Here is a 20386-nt window from a genome sequence, read left to right on the forward strand (position 1 = left end):
AGGCTCCCCTTCTTCTGTACTGCCTGTATCTTCAAACAGAACACAAAATAAGTTAGACTTAATTTATGAACATTTTCTTTCAATTAGCCCCAGTCACCTAGGGGAAGGGTTGGGAAGGTGAATTTTTACTGGTCATTTGCTTCTTAAGCAGTTGCTTGTGAGAGTAAAGTAATGGAAAGACGCTACAGACACATACTTGCAATCATAATGTCACTAGTCTGATTCAAGATATCCAGAATATGCCATATATCATCTAAATAGGTCATGGGATCTATTGTTCTTATAGAAGAGCAACTAAACCAAGAAATGGTGAATGTGGATATGGACTGGCGCAACATGCCCTATCCAAGTCATCAGAAGGCCCTAAACGTAAGAGACAGGCATGTTGCAATTGCTTTATTCATTAATAAATGCAAAATCTATGTCACCAATCAGAAATTATTCCCTATTGTTCCCAAACTGTATATTATTCCCAAATCAACAATACAGATTTCTGTGGGCTTAACTTCAGACAGGTGAGTAGTCTTACCAACACTAACAGTATTATACTTAAGTATTTGCTGTAGTAAATTGCAGATCTGGGGCCACAATTTGCACCATAAGATCCTTCCAGTCCAACTGCTAGTTTTTCTTCATATAGCACTGGAGAGAAACTACACTAAGCTGCTGGAATCATTCACATATTTCCAAATATGTAAATGAAAGTATTCAACAAACTGGAAGGAGTTGTACGAAGAGGCAAACCACAAAATGGCGGAATACAGGACACATATTATGCTATGGCTTGGGGATGAACCCTTGCTCTGATTTTCTCTCCCTCAGCCTGTCTTGCCAACACTTGCCCTGTCAGCACAGAACTTTCCCAGTTCTCTGCACCTGCAGGTCTGAGTGTCTTGTGCAGGTGGTAGGAAGAATTGCTTGCGGGAAAGATTGAAAGTGCTCTAGCAAATAACTATGAGCAGACTGTATCAGTGATGACAGAACAGAGATGCAGCCATCTACAAAGACACAAACATTAAGGGAGAAAGAGATTTGAGCTGATACAACTGGTTAAAAGCAAAAGTTATGGTATGGAATTCAATAAAGTATGAACTGAACATCAGGGGAAAACCACTGTCAAAAAGAACTAATATCATCTAGTATTATCTCCCACGGGAACAGTCATTGCATTTTTCCACAAAATGTGGTAGAAAGCAGGCTGGAGGGAGCACAGCCAGGAGCACAACTGTCTAACGCTTACTTTGTGCTCACAAAATGGAGCAGTTCCGGCTCCCGCTGCGGCGGGAAACACCCCGGCCAAACGCAAACACGGAGCTGCTCTGTGTGTCAGGCGTGGGTTTGCAGTCATTTTAGGATGGGAAAAACATTTCAGCACAAACAAGAAGTGTTTATTTTGCCATGACCACAACTAAAACCTAAACTATTCAGTAATGGAAAGATTCTGAGGGTCACTGCTGCTTGTAAACATCTCATATGCAACTCTTGCTGAGATGCATATCTCAGTGGCCAGGCAGGTGTCAGCCCCTTTGACTTGAACAAGTTCAATCCTAAATGCATATAAGACAGGAGAAAATCACTTATCCTACAGGAAATCAGAAGAAGCAAGACAAGTATAATTAGTTTAGACTTTTTGTGCTTTTGCACAAGCAGGAGAAACAAAAAAACCCACAGAATCATATGGCAAAAAAAAAAGACCATATGGTATGAACAGTCATAGAACTGATGCAGAGACGTAGCTGAAGTGACAAGTGATTTTGACATGAAGGAAAGAAACTAGTTCTTAGAAGCAGAAACTGAAAAAGATGTAATGGGGGAAAAGCCAACCTATTCTCCTGATACTACTGTTACACAAACGGGAGGTCTTACCTGATTTGGATCTCTTGCAGAAGGGAGAGTAGGCTTTGGTATGATCTTAACAAAAAGGAACTTTCTCTTAAGGTCTCTCTTTCAAAGAAACAAAAGGATTATAGAATAGTTTGCATGAGGTTAATGGTTGCTTCCCTACTGCCACTTGCTACATCTTTTAACTCGTATGAAAAAAATTTCTTGCACTTTTAACATCTCAAAAATACCAAACATAATCTTGGCAAGTAATGAAACGGATGGAGTAGAGCTGTGATCTCAAATATATACATACATACAAAACCTCAGGAGACTACAGATAATATAAATGAAGACTCCATGAAATCAGTTCATTAACCTGCAACTCTCTACCAAAGGAACGCCTTCAAGTTCAATGTAAACAGAATTTATCTATTTCAAAAATCTGTAAGGACAAAAAGAAATTAGACAGTGGGGGTCTGGAGAAAGGAGAGTAGCCCTGAATAGGCTACATTTTAGAGAACTAATTTGTCTACATTAACTGTTTGGTTTTCACTAAGCTGAAAGTATTCCAAGACAGAGAAGACTGTTTCTGAAGTGTTTCTTCAAAGGCCTCCATTTTGATTTGACACTAATTTAAAGTTAGATTTTGAACTAAGCTGTTACCAAATTAAAAAATAAAAGTGTTGTAGCCTACAGCAGAATGAGACCTTTCATATTTAAAATCTCACTTTCTTTCTGTGTATTCTTTGGTCTAAATTATCTTCTCAAGTGAACTCTGAATTTGAGACTCTGCCTACATGGTGACATGGTCCTTCTCCTTCTTTGCAAGGGGGTAAATGGAAGGGCAATCTGTGTAAGGTGTTCCTCTTGCAAACCACAAGGCTTACGGTCTCACTGAAAAACAGTAATTTCAAAAGAGGAAAGCAAGGACAGGTTCAGGGAGGAACCACTGCATCACTATGACTAAATGCATAGGCATCCATTCTTTTTAAATCCCACTTTCAATTGCCAGAAAGGTCTGAGCTTTCACACAGTGCCCAGGTTACCAGATAACAATCAGAGTAACTGGCTGCCCAGGGAAGCTAATAAATAATTTGCTCTAAGTATCACAAGAAGACCTACTCCACTGGAATACAATCCACTTAAAAAGCAAGGCAAGAGGCAGAAAGAAACTTTACTATGAATACCAGAACCTTATTCAATCAAGACCAGTCTCTTCAGCAGCCTTAAGTACTTTTGCTGTAAATAACATGGATATGTGTTAAATCAGAGCCAAAAATCTTTTCAGAATTCAACAGTATTTAGGTCATCTGCACTCTATTGACAGACACTGAACTCTGAAACCATAATGATGTAGCCCAGCAACAGTGCATGCTGTCCCACTAATGAGGCCTTTTTTCCATGAATAATGAGCATGGACATCAGCTGTGTTGCCAGGTACATAATATAAACACTATTTAACACATGGCTTTTGGTAAAGCAGTATGTCTGTTTGCAGAGGCTGAGGTTTTGCATAATATGATCCAACTTTTTAGCCCAGGGTGTGGGGGCAGGCTGCTGAAGGAAATAATTTGTTCATATGTTATCAAAATACAATAAATCAGGCTTGGTCTTAGGCAAAAAAAGGCAGTGGAGTGGGACCAACAGAAACTGCAGATAGGAAAGTATAAATGAGTTCATTGTTTTATATTCCAATAAATCTTACAACACATGAAGCCGATGAGTTCTAAAATGAGCTGAGACTCCCAGAGATGGGCCTTCTGAGACTCATGAACTGCAAGGGTTATGCTGGTTAAGCCTGTGTTTGCCGAGACCTTGTGCATACCAAGCGTTTACACACACACCTTTGTTTATACATGGCAAAGCCTAAGTTGAAACCACATGTGCAAACAGACAAAGTAAGAAGAGTTTTATTTTGAAAACTTTCATTTGTTACATTTACACCCTCAGTTTTAACTCTTATCAGATGCTTTTGAGAAAACAAAACGCACCTTCAAGCTTTCTCAGCTTCTGTGACCCGAAGTGCCACTGTGGCACGGTGTAAAATGAGGGACTGGGACTTGGGTAAGCAAAAGGAGAGCTGGCACAGAAGCCTGGTCTCTGATTCAGGAGGGCATGGCTTAACTCCCTGTCCTGCCACACTTCTGCTGTCTCCCAGGAGGATTATCTCCTAAGTGCCTTAAACACCAGAAGGTGCCAACATCCTGTGGTGCCTGGGGCATAAAAAGGAGCATTTCTATTTTCTTGGTTTTTAATGTGCTAAAATAAAGTCCATGGGGATCTACACCTGTATCACAGGAATTACCAAAATATAAGGTGCTACAAGGAAGACCCTGATGTTACCACTTTAACTGCAGATTTCTTCAATCAGACTAAGCACAATCAAGATCTCCCCTAGTCATTACTACCACTGGATGTCAGCACTCAAGGCACTGGGTGACACTGACATCTGCTTAGAATGATTTGACTCCAGAGATGAACACATCCCAGGCTGGACTGGTAGCAGTTAGTATCACTACTATTGCCTGTAATCAGCTGCTTACTTATCTTTTGTTAAATAACCTCAGCGCTGCCCAATCCACTGAAGGAGTTTGAAATTTGGTAGGATGATCATGTTAGTATCAAGGTTTACTGCTAGCCTCAAACATTTATCTTACTGTTCTAAGATATTAGAGGAAAGCAGTTAGCACATATTCAGGGGAAGTTTCTACAATTTTTTTTTGGTTACACCCTCCAAAGACTCTTTGCTCATCCAGTACCGGTGTCTCAGTACTGCAATAACCTTATGCATCATTCCCTTGCCAGTGTTCCACGTTTGGATACAGGGCCAAGCACCAGGGCTGACAGCAAGAAGCCTCCGTCAGCCTGAGCTCTTACTGTTCTGCTTTTTGGCAACTAGGCAATGCAGTAGGGGATGCCAAATGAAGGGGAGCTGGAAGCCACAGTGAAAAGGGCAGATGGAGAAGATGTCTGGTAAGATAGGAGTTAGGAAGTGCCAACTGCCCTGAAGAGAAGACTGAGACAGGTAGTTGGAAGAGGCAGAAGAATGGAACTGGGAATGGGCAGCACTGCCTGAACAAGGAGCCTCTTGTAGGAACTGGGAGCAACAGAAAGCTGAAACTGTGCAGAAGAGAACTAGAGGACAATTCAGTAGACAAATGGGACATAAGATCAACTAAGGGCAGGCTGGCAAACATTCTAACTCCTTCAAAGAATCAAAGAGTGGCCTAAGCAGTGTGGCTATAGGCTCCAGAGTCCATACTGGTAGCCATTTATACAACAGTACCTCAAAAGATAACTACCTGTCTTTTCATAAACCCTGCAAGTTAACCGCCTTAAAATCCCTGTCCAAAGAAAACCAGAAAGGCTCTAAGAGCTAGTAAGTAAGATTTTAAAGGCTACAAGATCAGCCCAGAGAAAGAGTTAAGAAACATCAAAATTAAGGCTACCAGTTTCACTTAATTCAGCTATTTGATTTATGCATGTTATGATCTCATTTTTAGTTATACAATTACATCACACTCCTTTCATCAACTTCCTTGCCATACTCCAGCGCATAGAATGACACTTTCCTGAGGAAGACACAAGTAACAAGTGATAGGACAGGAGGAAATGGCCTCAAATTGCAGAAAGGGAGGTTTAGGATGGATATTAGGAAAAATTTCTTCCCTGAAAAGGCTGTCAAGCACTGGAACAGGCTGCCCAAGCAAGCGGATGAATCACCATTCCTGGACATGTTTAAAAGTTGTGTAGGTATGGTGCTCAGGGACATGGTTTAGCGGTGGACTTGGTAGGGTTAGGTTAATGGTTGGACTCAATGATCTTAAAGGTCTTTTCCAACCTAAATGATTCTAGGATTGTATGAACGAAGACTTTGTACTAACACAACAGGAAACTGAAGGCTGCAGGACTCCTGATTCACTTGTTGCGGAACTCGGACTGTGGCTGGTGAGCAAGCCAGGAACTGCAGGAAGAGGATGAAGAGCAGCACCCTCATCCTCTGCTCAAGAGAACTGGATTGTATTCCTGTTTCTGTCGCAAAGTTTCTACACAATACAAGGAAAACCCATGTAACTTAAACAAAACAAAGTATGCCAGTTGGTACTTCTTACTCCGCCCTTTCTCTGTTCAAGACCCTGGTGTCTCCAATTCAAGTTCAAAGGGCTAGAGCTGAAGTCAGCAGGAGCTCCAATTTGAACATAAAAAATGACGTAATGCTGCATAAACCAACGCTTACTGAAAAATACTGAAAATTAATGTGAAAAGTTCACCTAGTCTTTGGAGCTTTCCAAGTTTTCCCCTCAAGACATGAAGTCTGCTACTCACTAGACTGCTGTGAAGTTAAATCAATTAATGTTTGTAAAGCACTATGTCAACATTCATAGAAAAGTCCACGTGGGATCTGATAATCCTTTCTTCAGACAAGGTTTGAATAGCATGCAATAAAAAGTCTGCAGAGCCTAAACAGTCATCCTTGAAACACCAACAGAAAGCAAAGAAAGCATTGAGGAACTGCTAGCAAGCAAGTTCCATTACCCTGCACAATGAATTAAGCATGAGTTGGCAGAAAAAATGCACAATGCTTAACCTTTAGATTAATGGCTGTGTAAGGGGATCTATGAAGCTTGTGCCAATCACCTTAATTACAGTGCTTCCTATCTTTTAAGAGTTTGACTTACAAACATTGCTTCTGTGTCTATCATATTGAGAAAATATAAATATACATGAACTTACCATCATACTTTGCTAAGACTGCCTGGACATCTGCATACGCCTGCAGTTCCAACAAAGCCTCTAGCAGATTCTCATGGATGTTGAACATGCTGAGCAGAGGAAACTCCTTCATCAACTAAAATCAATATGAAAGGGTTAGATTATTAACATGGAAAGGCATTTCTTGTTCAAAATGCATTGAAATAACCAACATGAAGTTAAAACTCCTCACTTCTTTTCTTTGCTTTTTCCAAAAGTTCACTATGCTCTCAGAAATTTCTGAGCACTTTATGGACACCAGATCAGGTTTCTTGATGAGACATGCTTTGCACAGGATGTTATTAGCCAAATCCAAGAACACAGCTGCCTGAATACATAACTTCCCTTTAATTAACAGGCATCTTCAATGTGAAGAAGAGTTATCTTATTGCACTGGAAAACAATCTTCAGTAGTGCAGCTCCTGTATATCAGTAGTAAGTAACCCAGCAACTCTCTGATACGTTAGCAGCAAAACTCAAAATACATTGGGAAAAAAAAAAAAAAGACAAGGCAGCAACAACAGGTAAGGTAAAGTTTATACAAATCTAACACTGTAACTAAAGAATCCATCTTGAATGAAATGTGTAGGTAAAATAATCTAATCCTTTTACATGCAAGTGCCTTTACTTTACAAACTAATCCTTGAAGAGATACTAGTGATTTGTTCTCAGACATCCTCAGTTGCAGTGTCTGCCCAACCTTAAATGACTGAAGCTGATATTCCTTTGCATCTCCTTTCTGAAGCTACACTTACTAGAAGCATCCATGGTTTTTACTGCAGAATTGATTAAATATTTTTTCTTGTTAGAGTGATTCTCTGAAGAACTGAAGTGTTAAAAGATTCTTGCTTCCTTGCATTGTCTTTATGGTTGTTATACCTTAACTGCCTACATGATGTACATTCAGCTGAAAGGTCCCACACAGTGTAGAACTAGGGTAGCTGACATGACCACTGCTCGTCAGGAATTTGCAGAGGAACACAATCATTTACAGTCTCTCAGATGATTTATGAAAACAGAAATAATACAACAAGCCAAGTAAACAAAATGATCCAAGGTCAGCCTCTTCAACTAGAAAATAGTACCTGAACAGGACCTGAACACTCTTTTCACTTAATAAACCTATGTTTGAAGATACAAATAGAGAAACTGATGAGATGCAGCAAATCTTAATCTCAGAAACAGGTAACAAACAAAAATCAGACAAGATTGAAACAAGAGGGTGGAGATTCATCAAGGACTTCAGAAAATGAGAAAGAGGTAAGACACTAGAGCTTCTTCACTCTGTTAATGAAGAGACATTAACAGCTAAACAGATATGCAGAGTGCAGAGAATTTCTCCCTTGTGTTAATGGTCTGGCATAACCTAATGGAAAAACTCTTCAGACCTTAAGGCGTAAGTCTGAATTTGGCTATCTGGATAGTCCTGACTTTGTTGCAATCTGAGGATTATAAAAAAATAAATCAAAAGGCAAGGATGGCAATGTTTTGTTTAACTGATCATATAAATTTCTCTGAAGAATCATGATCACTGAGACAGCAGCTGAAAGAGCACACTGAATTTTTATGCTAGTGGCATGGGAATTGCCATAAAGCTCCTAGTTTCAATGTCAGGAGCTGAACCTGTGAAGAAGAACACAAACAATACTGCATGGTCTGCAGGCTTTTCTCCTTCTCTAGTTTACAAAAAAAACCCATGGACCACAGGCCTTGGTGCTCATCTAGGTAAGTGGAAGGACTTGACAATAAAATAAAAAGTTTAAGTCATTGCTCATGAAGAAAAATAACCGTAGGTGAAAATTCACAGTGTTGGATTCTTCAGTTAAGGATCCAGTATAGAGCTTACTCCTCTTCATTCTTTTCCTTACTTGCTATTGCCTTTTTAACAGAGGAAGCTACTATTTGGCAGGAAAAACCATGACAGAATCTGGCCCTGTGTAAATAGTGATTTAAAGTTCAGAATGAACATATTGCAAAAAAAAAAAAAAACCTCCAAGGGATTAAGAAAGATTATCTCTGCTCACAGAGAATGAATAATGGCTGGCAGAGTAACATTCCCTCCATCAGTGAAAAGAAGGGAAGAGCTGCAGCTAGTTACAGATGTTCTGTGACCAGTAAAAGCTCAGACTCTGGTTCTCAGTTTCTCACTGACATAACTAACTGATTATTTTTTTCTATTTTAATTAGGTTCTGTCAGAGTGATAAACCCTGCCTGAGACAGCAGCCGCGTAAAGGTCACTGTCCCGACTTCCAGGCCTCCAAACTGACAAGTGCTAATAAAGGTTTCATCTAGGAAAGGTCAAACGTTAAGAAGTCCAGCTCAGTTACAATGAATTCAGTTGATGCTGCAGCTACACAAACAGAACACCTCTAAGCAGCCACTCAGCTATTCAAACACTGACTGTGCACAGACAGTACGTTTGCTATTAAAAAAAAAAAAGAGAGAGGACATGAACCCATTTCTGTCACCTCAGGATGTAGAGTATATAGTTTTCACTGCACATAATTTTCAGTCCCAGTAAAAATTTGTATTTTGAGAAACTCCCCAGAAAGTAAAGCCATTTAGATGGAAGAATATTATGACAGGTCATCTTTTAGGCCTCATAGTGAAAGTAACACTTGAGGAAGGGAAAAAAAAACAAACAACAAAAACCCAAACCAAACCAAACCACCACAAAGGTTGCAACACAGGCCGCCTGGGTTTTCAGGGAAGGCCAAATACTGCATCATACTGAGGAGCAATGGAGAGCAGACTGTGAGCCTGCTGCCTTCCCCAGCAGATGGAGAGGGAGGCTGGCTCATACTCCACATACACATGTAAAGATGGGCATGTCATCCCTGAGCACAAGACGAAGAATGTTCCCTTGAATTTCCCAGATCCATAGAGCATCGAGCTCTAGTCTGGACTCTAATCTGAGAGGCACAGACCTTCCTTTGCATCCACAGGTTTCTTTTCTGTGAAGGTACAGACTAACATTTGCCAAATCGTTTGGCATAGCAATTTTAGTTCTCTTTACATCTTTACTGTAATGTGACAAATGCTTTCATTTGAGTAGCAAGCACTGCACTTGAAGAAATGATGAAGACTATTATCATCTTTCTCCACACCTTAAGGTCTGAAGAGACAGACATCATATTTGGTGCTCAAGGTTTCTCACCAGATCCGCTACAGCTTTTTACATGAACATCAGTTAGAACGAAAAGGTTCGTTGTAAAATTCCAGTTATTTGGTTTCTCAGCCAGTATGAAAGAGCTGTGCTCTGCTGAGCTAAGCTTATTTTCATACCATGAGAAAACAGACACTGCACGGCTATGAATGTATTCCCTCCTTACAATATAAGGAAGTTCAATCAGCTACTAAACGTATCATACCCAGTCTATGATCACAAGGATTTTCCTTTGAACTTGTATTGGTCAAAATACTTTTTAGCGATGAAATTCAGACATTGGGCTGGGTGAGCCCATATTCTGTTCTAATTGCTCTACGCATTTTGGGGGGAATAGATGCACATACAAAAAGTGGAATTGCTTTTCATTGAAAGAATCATTAGGTATACTGGAAATATACAGAAATGGCAGCTTTTGCAGATAGGGATTTTTAATTTTTTAGATAAAAAATATTTTGGGAGTGTGAGTTCACAGAAAAATTCTGGAAATAAGTCTGACATAATTGGATATCTTATCACTAGTCCTGGGAGGGCCATATTTCCAGACTCACCCAATCCATATTGCAGGGTGTAGGTTCAATGATTTTGTGATGGATATGAAAATGTGATGATCTCAAAAAATGCATTACGGTACATGGAAATCCACATCTGATTTATTTCACATGGAACAAGTTTTATCTCCCAAAGAACAGTTTAATGAAGAAGACTCCCTTCCCTGAGAATATTACAGTCATCAGCATTTTCTCACTTATATTTAATTTTTGAAACATTTTCAAGGAATGAAGCTTTAACTGTTGCATCTGTTATTCTCCCTGTGATGACATTAACATCATGCATCAATTAGCAATGATACATTATTTGTGTAGACACAAACAGCTTCAAGCTATAGCTTATGCCTACAACTAGACCATGGGACTCAAGGGAATACAGAGGTGGATAAATCAGTGATCTTATATATAACCTGGTGTTGACACATTTATTCTCCTCCCTTTTCATTAAGGCTGTATGCATGGTCACGTACTTCATGGGCAGTGCATGCAACCATTCATTGCCACTCGTACTTGTATCTTCTCAACAAACAAAAAGATTTTTAGATCCATTTATTCAACCTGAAGGCATTCATAAATATGAAAAGTGAATGCAGTTTAAAATGAAGAAACAACAACTAGCAAACAAGAGAAATTCAATGCAAACAGTGAAACTGTTACAATCGTAATTCCTGGTGTATCTGTTCCCACAGTGGGTACCTGCAATGGTAAAATCTCTTTCCTAAAAGAGGAATGACTGAGGCTGCCATCTTCCAGGTGCAACTGTCCACCACCACTGGAAGATCAAGCACACGGTATGAAAAGCACTGTTATTTCCACAAGTGCTTGGACCAAACTGCCTTCTGGTAAAAAAAGACTTGTATTCTGTAAGAACTGTTAACTGAACAGGGGAGAACAGGCAAAACTCCAAGCCATTTCTGAGTAGAAAACCAGAAACCTCCATGTCTGTGGGCTTTGCTGTCTACAGCTGAGCTTTCTGATGTCTAAGCTCTGAGTGAAGCTTATCCTGGGCTTGAGGCATTTGCAACATGTACTCCATGTTGGCTCTCTGATGTCTAGTAAGATACAGTTTATCTTAAGTTTTTCTCCTGGCTGGCTCACCTGGCAAGGACAGGAAGGAAGAAATTATGTCAGCAGACTAAGGCTAGTGCACAAAAAGGCTCTGTTAACAATCTCTGATGCTTAAAAATTAGACTAACTACTGGTCCTAAAAGTGTAACAACTCATACCAGCACAGGCTCATTTACAGTAGGATTCATGTGATGTAAACAGATACTCTCATAGGTCTCCAAGTTGGAAAATGGTCTGAAATACACTGAACCTACCTGAATTAAAAATTCTGCTGAAGTATAGTAAAAGTAGGACTCTGTCATTTCATGGATTTCTCTATACGCTGCATCCCTTCTGGCAAATAATTACTGTCTTGTTTGGAAGCAGCTCTGCAGTTACTCTTTCACAGATCAGAAAGGATAGAAGCTAAGAAGCCAGATCCTGCTCTTTTCAAGCTTGGAAATGATTAGCAGCAGGATCCACATACTTTCATCCACATGTGGAATTCAGGGAATTTTACATGTCAGCTAATGGCTGACCTTCAGAGTGTCAAAAAAGAGACCCAGATCCAGTGTACACTAATTGTGGAATGGCACAGGTATAAAATTTGCTGACATTCCATTTTTAATTTGGCAAATGTGAGTTTAATCGTGGTGATCCGTAATATTCACAGATAATACAACTTCTCTTCAATGCAGGATTAAAAATGAGTCAATAAAGTGAAAAATATCCTACCCACTATGCAAATTCTAAGGAAACATGCTAGAGCATGCAGCCTTTATATTCTCTCTTAACTGAAGGATTGAAGCCTTCAGACTATGCCATGAGTTCTTTAAAGATTATAATTATGAAAATGCTATTATTTGGGCTGTGTTGTAAAAATGCACTTATTTCAGGAATAAAGAGAATTTTACAGGCAGATGTGGCATGAAATCTGAAGGACACAAGTTGTTCCAGATGTAATTTATCACTGTTACTGCTTTTGCATGATGTGAGTAGTAAATGTGCATTTGTTACATCAAAGATTAGCAACTTCATAAAGCATGAAAATAAAGTCATTACTCACAGCACACTTCAAAAACATTCCTTTCTTTGCATCATCACAAAGTACTTTTTGCAGAAACTTTGCTGTATTTTTAGAAGTAGATTTTTAAATGAAAGTGATGAAACTATCTAGTAGTTAGAAATATGAGCTAGGAGATTCCAGGGAGATAGAAGAGCATAACTGAAGGACAAAATAAAGCCTCTGAACATGGAGTGATGCAAGAGGGAAGACAAGCAGGATTTCAAGTTACTAAGGCTACGTGACTATAACCTAGAGGTACGTTTTAGCTTAGCAGAATCAGAATGCTGGAAATCCACAGTTTATATGAGATATGTTATTATTAGGTTTAGGCAGCAGTCAACACATTTCTAAGGTTTGAGGGTTTTGTGCAGGATCACAGTCATGACAAAAAGTGAGGGGGCTGAGTCACCTGCAGGCAAAGGGAAGGGACAAAGACCATCAGGGGAACCACAGGAGTCTCCCTTTTAAGAGCCCATTCAAATGAGGGATGTTCCAATCCACCCCTCCCACTTACCCATGACATGTGAATTTGTGACAAAACAAACCACACTTGAATATACAGACATATGGAAGTGCTAAAATCAGCATTTATCACATGCTGTTATTGCAGTGCTTGTGTGTCAGAATGAGAATTAACTGAAGGTACTACTCTGTGGTTCAGGCTTTCAAATGTCACCATTTTCAAGAGCAGCACTCCTCTAAAATTTATGAGGTAACTCTTGGTCTTGTTTAACTAAGAAGTACTTTTCCTTCAGATTTTAATAAATGGTACTTTAAATAACTGTTACAGATGTTAATAATGCTAAAAACCCACTCAGGGCAGAGCAGTCTGCTTAACCTGACCTGTGTAATGCAAGCCAAAGAATCTGACTCACTAATCCTTGCCTCAAGCACAGAAGTATTTGCGAGAGACAGACAGTAGCTGCCAAGGCAAGTAGCTACAGAGTTGTGTTGTAAAGTTGCTAGGGATTGTAACATCTTTGTTAGCAATTAGTACTCTCTTTTATTCACACAGCCTGATAGTTCTAGGTGCACAACACTGTCCTGGCTAAGTATTCCCATTATCCCAGAGCAAATCAGCAACACTCACAAGAGTTCAGAATTCATGAGAATGTTGAACAAAAAACCTTATTCAAAGCCCAGCAAAAGAGGTTGCCAAGAAAGTATGCCAGATTTGCAAAACCATCATACCAGCAGAAATCACTAATACCACCGGTCATAAAAAGATAAGACCCAATCTACCTGTATCACTCAAACTGATTTAAGTGACATAACCTCTTAAACCATTTTAAATGCTCAAGGCAGTCTGAGTGTCGGAAGAACTTATGCAGCTCACAGAGAAGCATGCAGCATTCTAACCACACAAGCTGCTTAGGTACTGCCAGTTCCTTAGCATCTCCTGCGACACAAAATTCACATTAGAGACTGCAGGTGGGCACCGAGACAAACACATCCAACAGAAATATCCTCAGCAAGGTTCTCAGAGCTACGTACAGAGGAGTACACTACTCTTCAGTTCACAGTAAAGGACCTAGAAATTTCTCAGCAGGTATGACTGATTCCACAAATAAAATGTGCTTTTCGGACCCTTAAAAAGTGTTTTGGTTTCTGTCTTCTCCAGAGCTGAGGAAAGACCTGGAGAGTCTCTTCGCTCCCTGAACCTCACTCCTAAACAAAGCTGCAAAGTATGAGGCCAGCTGCAACTCCACTGTGCTCAACACATTCTTGTTAAGATTACATTGCAGTCTTCAGGGGAGCACAGACCCAGAGAGTAGAAGAAAAAGACATCCTAGCAATGAGTTCCTTTCATCTTCTCTCCAACAGAGGAAGCAACTGTTTACTTTGTCCACTAGCACACATTCTGCCTGCCACCCTTCTCTTTCCTAAACGCCTATCAGCCTTCAGTGAAAGCTTGTTCCACAGTTCAAATGTGTGTGTCCAGCAGAACAAGGGAGGTCCTCCTCCACCTCTACTCTGCCCTGGTGAGATCTCACCTGGAGTACTGTGTCCAGTCCTGGGCTCTCCATTTTCAAGAGGGACAGAGATCCACTCCAGAGAGTCCAGCAAAGGGCTACGGGGATGACCTGGAGACTGGAACTCGTGCCTTATGAGGAGAGGCCGAGAGACCTGGGGCTTTTTAGTCTGGAGAAGAGAAGACTTAGGGGGAATCTAATTAATGTGTATAAATACATGAGGGCTGGGTGTCAGGAAGGAAGGGGCAACCACTTCTCACTTATGCCCTGTGACAGGACATGGGGCAATGGACACAAGCTGGAGCACACCAAGTTCCACTTCAGCATGAGGAAGAACTTTACTGTAAGGGTTCCAGTGCACTGGAAGAGGCTCCCCAGGGAGGTTGTGGAGTCTCCTTCCTTGGAGACTTTTAAGACCCATCTGGATGTGTTCCCGTGTGACCTGCCCTAGACTAGATGGTCCTGCTCTGGCAGGGGGGTTGGACTCGATGATCTCCAGAGTTCCCTTCCAACCCCTAACATTCTGTGATTCTGTGCAGTGTTCTCCAGAACAACCCCAAGAAACTCCAGTTAATTTGACAATTCACTTTCTTGCACAGTACATTTTCACCTGGATACCCCAGTGACCCAGTGCAAATACCATGTCAGTCTGTTCAGTAGTGCAGTCATGATCCAGTCACTCACAAAGTACAGAGGGAAGTGCTTCAGCATACCCTTCACATCCTCTTTGTTTTTTATCAACGAAAAACACAAACAGAAGCCCAGCACACTTCTGGTTTCTTCCATCATAATTGTGAGGGAATCTGCCAGGATCAGACAGAGATCAGCTGGTACGAAAGGCGACCCTTGCTCATCAGCCTGTAGCTACTTGGCTTGCAACATTCTCCACAATAAAGATTCCACATGAAGGGATACTGAGGATTTCCCACTGCCACCATTAAAGTCTTTCACCTCTGCACACAGCAGACTTTCCAACATTGTTTAGAAAAAAATAGTTTAAATTCTTCTAACATAATCATCACAACAAATAAAATAACCAGCACTGTAGACTTTCTCCTCAGGGACAGTGAAAGAGAACTAGTTCCCTCACAGACTGTATCATGCTCTGTATAAACAGCAATAGAACTGGAATAACTCTGTTGACTAGACTGGAGTTATTCCAACAATACACTAACCAAAATGAGATCACAAATTAACTTAATACATACAAATAGTGACAGCTGCTGGTTTCTATAGCAAAATATAGTAAATAATTACCATCAAAAATGCAAGCAAAAGCAACACCTATGTATGATTCAGTTACATGTCTTCATGAAAACTGTAGGTTCATAAGTCTCATTAATTCAACTCGACAAATAACATCCAAGCAACAAAGCCAGCAACAAAACACTATCTCAACATAAATCACAGAAGCAACAGAAACTCCCACCCACTTTTTAAAAATGAAACCCCTGCTTTTAAAGCTTTTTAAAAAATGGTTTTAAATATCATCAATGTATTAAATTTTTTTTTTCCTCTCAGCGTATATAACCACAAAATGAAAATCTTATTTAAACCACCAGCAACTCATTTTCTTTCCACTTTCCTTCCATTAAGGTGTTTTAAGCAGGATCTCAGTGTTTTCTTAAATAAAATTTAAGTAAGACAATCTAATCCATGAGTGACGTGCTTAAGATGGCCTCATATATTCAATGAATTAAACACACTCAAATATTTTATTTTTTCAAAGTGTCAAAGACTCACTACATCCCAATCGTATTTCCCAGATGGTGTCATGAACCTCTTAACACTTCATTTCCATCATGTCTTGAGAAATCTGTTTTCAATCTTTCAAACACAAACAGGGCCTCCACCCTCTGTCCCCTGATGCTAGATTCAGCCGTCCCCAGCCAACATTTTCTTCATATTCTTTTTAGCGTGAATAAATTCATCTCCTCCCTCATCAATCACATAGAATCCTTCAGTGACATATTCACGTTCTTCAAACTTCTTCATAAGTATATTATTTATGTCTTCTACATCGAAATGGAGGATATGCATTCATCAGAAATAAGTAGCTCCAAGTCAGTCTAAGTAAAGCATCTGCAAAGCTGACTCGACCCTGCTCTTGCTGCTGGCGTCCTGGAGTCGTGACCTAGTGGTATTGCTGCTTTTTCACTTCACCTAGGGACCTGCTCATTCCCAGCTCTGCTTGCTTTCAGTGAAGAGCTCTAGAGGCATCTAAATTCAGTTCTGAGGATTTGGCTCAAAGACTGCATATGGAAATACACAGAACGTGTTGATCTGAGTCAAAGCTCTAGAAGCTGGAATTCTATCTTTATACCTCCTTTGTCTCACATCCAGCCCTTCCATTTTAGCAAAACATTCCTATTGAAGAGAGTGTTTTCTGTCCTTCGAGCATCTAATGAATGATGAATTTGTGTCTCCCTGTCATTGTTGCCTTTCAAGTTCCACACTGCACTTAGCTTCAGCAACACACCATTTTCTCTTCAGTGACAGAGCAAGCCATTCATCACAGTCAAAGCAGGCTGGGTGTCACTCCGCCCAAGAACCCCACGACTAGATGGACCACCCAAGTCCCTGCAGCCAGCGCTCTGCAGACACAATTAACCATACATATTGCCACCATCAGAAGAAGGATTCTGGGAGTATGTTTCATATAGACCTATCTATAAGTCACAAAACACATTCAGCAGCTCAGAGTAAGCTCCAGAAGTTGCCATAATTACGATGTGTGACATCTGAATGTGACATTCCAAATTTTATCTTTCGTGTATATTAATGCCTAGAATTCCAGTGTTTGCTCCCTAACATTTCATATTTGTCCCAGAGTGCCTGTGTAACAAAATTCATGAAGAATCAGTGGAGCTGGCTGGACTGAAAACAGTGTTTTTGAAATCAACCTTCTCCCAGCTGACGACAAGACTGCAAAACCAGGTTGTTCTTCCTCATCCCTCTTTCTCACACTCCTAGCTGTACAATGGCTGGGTTTTGACAAATTCTGTTTCAACACCTCTGTCTGGGAGCTTGGTGATTCTGGGGAGTGAGAGCTGTGTGCCTGAAAAACCCCAGCTAGAGATGGGAAACAAAGTTGCTCACCACTTGCCAGTTGATAGATTATTTAGGATAAGGACCTGCATTATTATCATAAACTCTGCTCAATGCATTCAAACTATATTCATGAATGCCCCACCTCTAGAAGATTCTGGGAGCTGCAACCCAAGCTGGCAGACATACTTGCCCTACTGCTGCTGATGCAAGTGCCTAAGGTCCAGAGAAAGGCCTTTTCAAACCTCCCTGGGACTTGCAGGGAGAATTTCCCTTTTCACTGGGCAGGCTGCAGGAGCATTCATCTGAGCTGCCTAAAGCACACTTTATAGCTGTTTCATTCTTGTCTGGGATTCCATTTTGTGCATTGAAAATTTAGGTCCTTCAGCTTAATTTGCAGAATTCTTTATTTTGCTGGATTCTACCCCACTTTTGTGGGAGCTGGAAAATTAAGAGTAAGAAAGGAGAACACAGAAAACTGGTAAGGAGGTCTGCCATCATCTGCCAGATCTCTAGGGCTCCATTTCTCCTTCTGTCACAGACTTGCTACCTTTTGAAGAGGTAAGGCAAGTCACCTCCACAAAAAACTGCATTCCTCATTCACATTCAGGGGATAGTAATGCTGGGCATTCAGAGCAATCTCTAAATTTGAGGTTTTTTTTCACACTTGAAACAGATACAGTGCCTTACACAGCTGCCCCTCCTGCCATCCCCAAAATAGTTACTGTTTGGGTTTCAAACGTCTCACTTTGTAGCTTAGCAACTTAAGACTAGCATTGGTAGCTCCTGCCTACAAAACAAAGATGTAGTCATCCCCCCTCTCAGAGGGAAATCAGCTGATTACAGATTAATTACTTGCTTTTGACTTTGCAGTAGTAGGTTTTACTTGAATAAACAGCATTGTCCTCAGGTCTGAACAGTGTGATGTAAACAACACACAGAGCCAAACTGCAGCTTTGCAAGGAGGAAACACAATACCTGAGATCAGTTTAAAGTTTGTGACATTCATTACATGCTTCAGAAAAAATGTTATGTAACTTCAGGATTAAGTAATTAAAGACTGCACTGCACACATACCAGGGTGGGAAATTCGGTCTGTATGGGCAACTGTCCCCCTGCTGTTTTATGACTTCTGAGCATCACTTCCGCAACCTCATAAATGGTCTCTTAATTTTTATGTACATTACACAGACAAAGTGACTATCAGCAGTGCTGCCTGCAGCAGGAACAGATACTAACTTTTAAGTAAATGCAGATCATTTCCACCCTACTATTATCTAGGTATCACATGCGAATCAAACTGAAACTCACATCTCTCATCATTTTCACTGCTTCCCTGGTCCTTCCCAGCTTTCTTGCACACATTGCCAGCCTCCTCTTAATATAAACTAACACATTGGTGTCCCTTCCTGTATAAGAGGAAAAAGAAAGAGCATTAAGATAAAAAACATAAAACAGAGGTTCATCAAATATTCAAATACAAAAGGAAACAGTTTTCTTGCCGTTTTCTGTTGTTCAATATTGTGATAAACGAAACCATTGGTTTGTGACAAATATCATCAATGCTTTCACAATAATTTTAATTAAAAATTACTAAATTCTTCTGATTTAGATGTGGCATAATGTCACTTCAATCAGTGGGATTACTCCAGATACACAGTGGTATAGATAGGGACCCACGGGCTGGCCATACACCTATGAAACACAAGCAGACCTGAAGGTACAGGGGACACTACAGGTTACAGACCATCTAGTGACCCAGTGAGGCAAGGAGAACCCCTGTGAAGTCACTGCTGGCACAAAGCTCCGTGGTGACACACAAAGCATGACATTACTTACCAATTCACACACGTGGTTAGGACAAGGGCATCCAGGAAAAAGCACATGATACCCTGCCTTTTTTGTAAGTTTTGATGTATATTGTTGTTAACAGAAAATGTAGCAAAACAAATCCCCACCCTCTAACCGTCTTTCTCTTAATAGGTAGGAGAAAAGAATTACCCTGAACTTTCTGTTCACAGAGCCTTTACCTGCCACCGAATTATCATCTGCAAATCCCTCACACTGCTAATTATGGATAGCAAATTACCATGTTTCAGATATGACAGTCCTGTGTGCTGGGACATGCCCTAACAGCAAAGACGACAGAAACTAAACAGCTGCAATAATTATTCTCTTGGAGAATTCCTGCTCCTTTCATTTCTCATTCTCTTCACTATAATTCAAATATGAATTCTTAATAGACTTCTGGACCAACAGGAAATGAATGGACAGCTAATCATCTATATAATTATCATATCATGAATACGTAAGACACCTGCTACACATTATCTCTGTGTAGAGCACGCAGTCTGTAAAGACTTCAGAGTATTCCTGACATTTCCAAGTCTTTCATAACAAGAACAAGATGTGTATTGAAAACATTCCACATGCCTATAAATTGTTTTAAAGCTGTGATTACAGTTTTCACATAGAGTAAACAACAGGTTGAAAGGTCTGACTTGAGAAAAAAAAATAGGGGAGGGAAGGAATTTAGCTGTATTTTATATTATGTAATTCCTTATCTCTGTTTTGATTCCTATAAATTTAATAAACAAGTTATTAGTTACATCTGTTTCCATATGTTTATCTACTGTAACTAAGAAATACACATTTCAGGCCAAGCTCCTCTCAGCCTTTTCAGAAGCACTGTTCCAAAGGCATTCACTTACTGTGAAATCAAGATAACCTTTCAGGCCAAAATTTTCTGAGGTGATAAGTGATTTGGGGCGACTAATATGAGCCACCTTAAAAAAGATTGCCAGCACTTTCTGAAAGAGATTCAGTTGGGTACTCAGAGTCATTATTTACTCTTAAAATACGCAGTCTAATACAAAATACCGTATGAAGGAGATGGAACACATGAATAAAAAGAAACACAGAGCAATATGCTGTTATTCAAGTAATTACACAGTGGTT

General features: G+C 40.1%; 1 protein-coding gene across 1 annotated transcript in view; it reads right to left on the minus strand.

Moving 5' to 3' along the window:
- The window catches only part of LOC103780533 (suppressor of tumorigenicity 7 protein homolog), a 55895-nt gene that overhangs the window by 27734 nt on the left and 7775 nt on the right, over window positions 1-20386 (minus strand). Inside the window, exons 6-7 of the mRNA XM_008948222.1 lie at window positions 18740-18837; window positions 6559-6673 (exon numbers count right to left, since the gene is read on the minus strand). Coding sequence (XP_008946470.1) covers window positions 6559-6673; window positions 18740-18837 — 213 coding nt within the window. The remainder of the gene's footprint in view (window positions 1-6558; window positions 6674-18739; window positions 18838-20386) is intronic.

The sequence above is a fragment of the Merops nubicus genome, unplaced genomic scaffold (assembly GCF_000691845.1).
Source record: "Merops nubicus isolate BGI_N331 unplaced genomic scaffold, ASM69184v1 scaffold20409, whole genome shotgun sequence".
In the NCBI taxonomy this organism is placed as follows: Eukaryota; Metazoa; Chordata; class Aves; order Coraciiformes; family Meropidae; genus Merops; species Merops nubicus.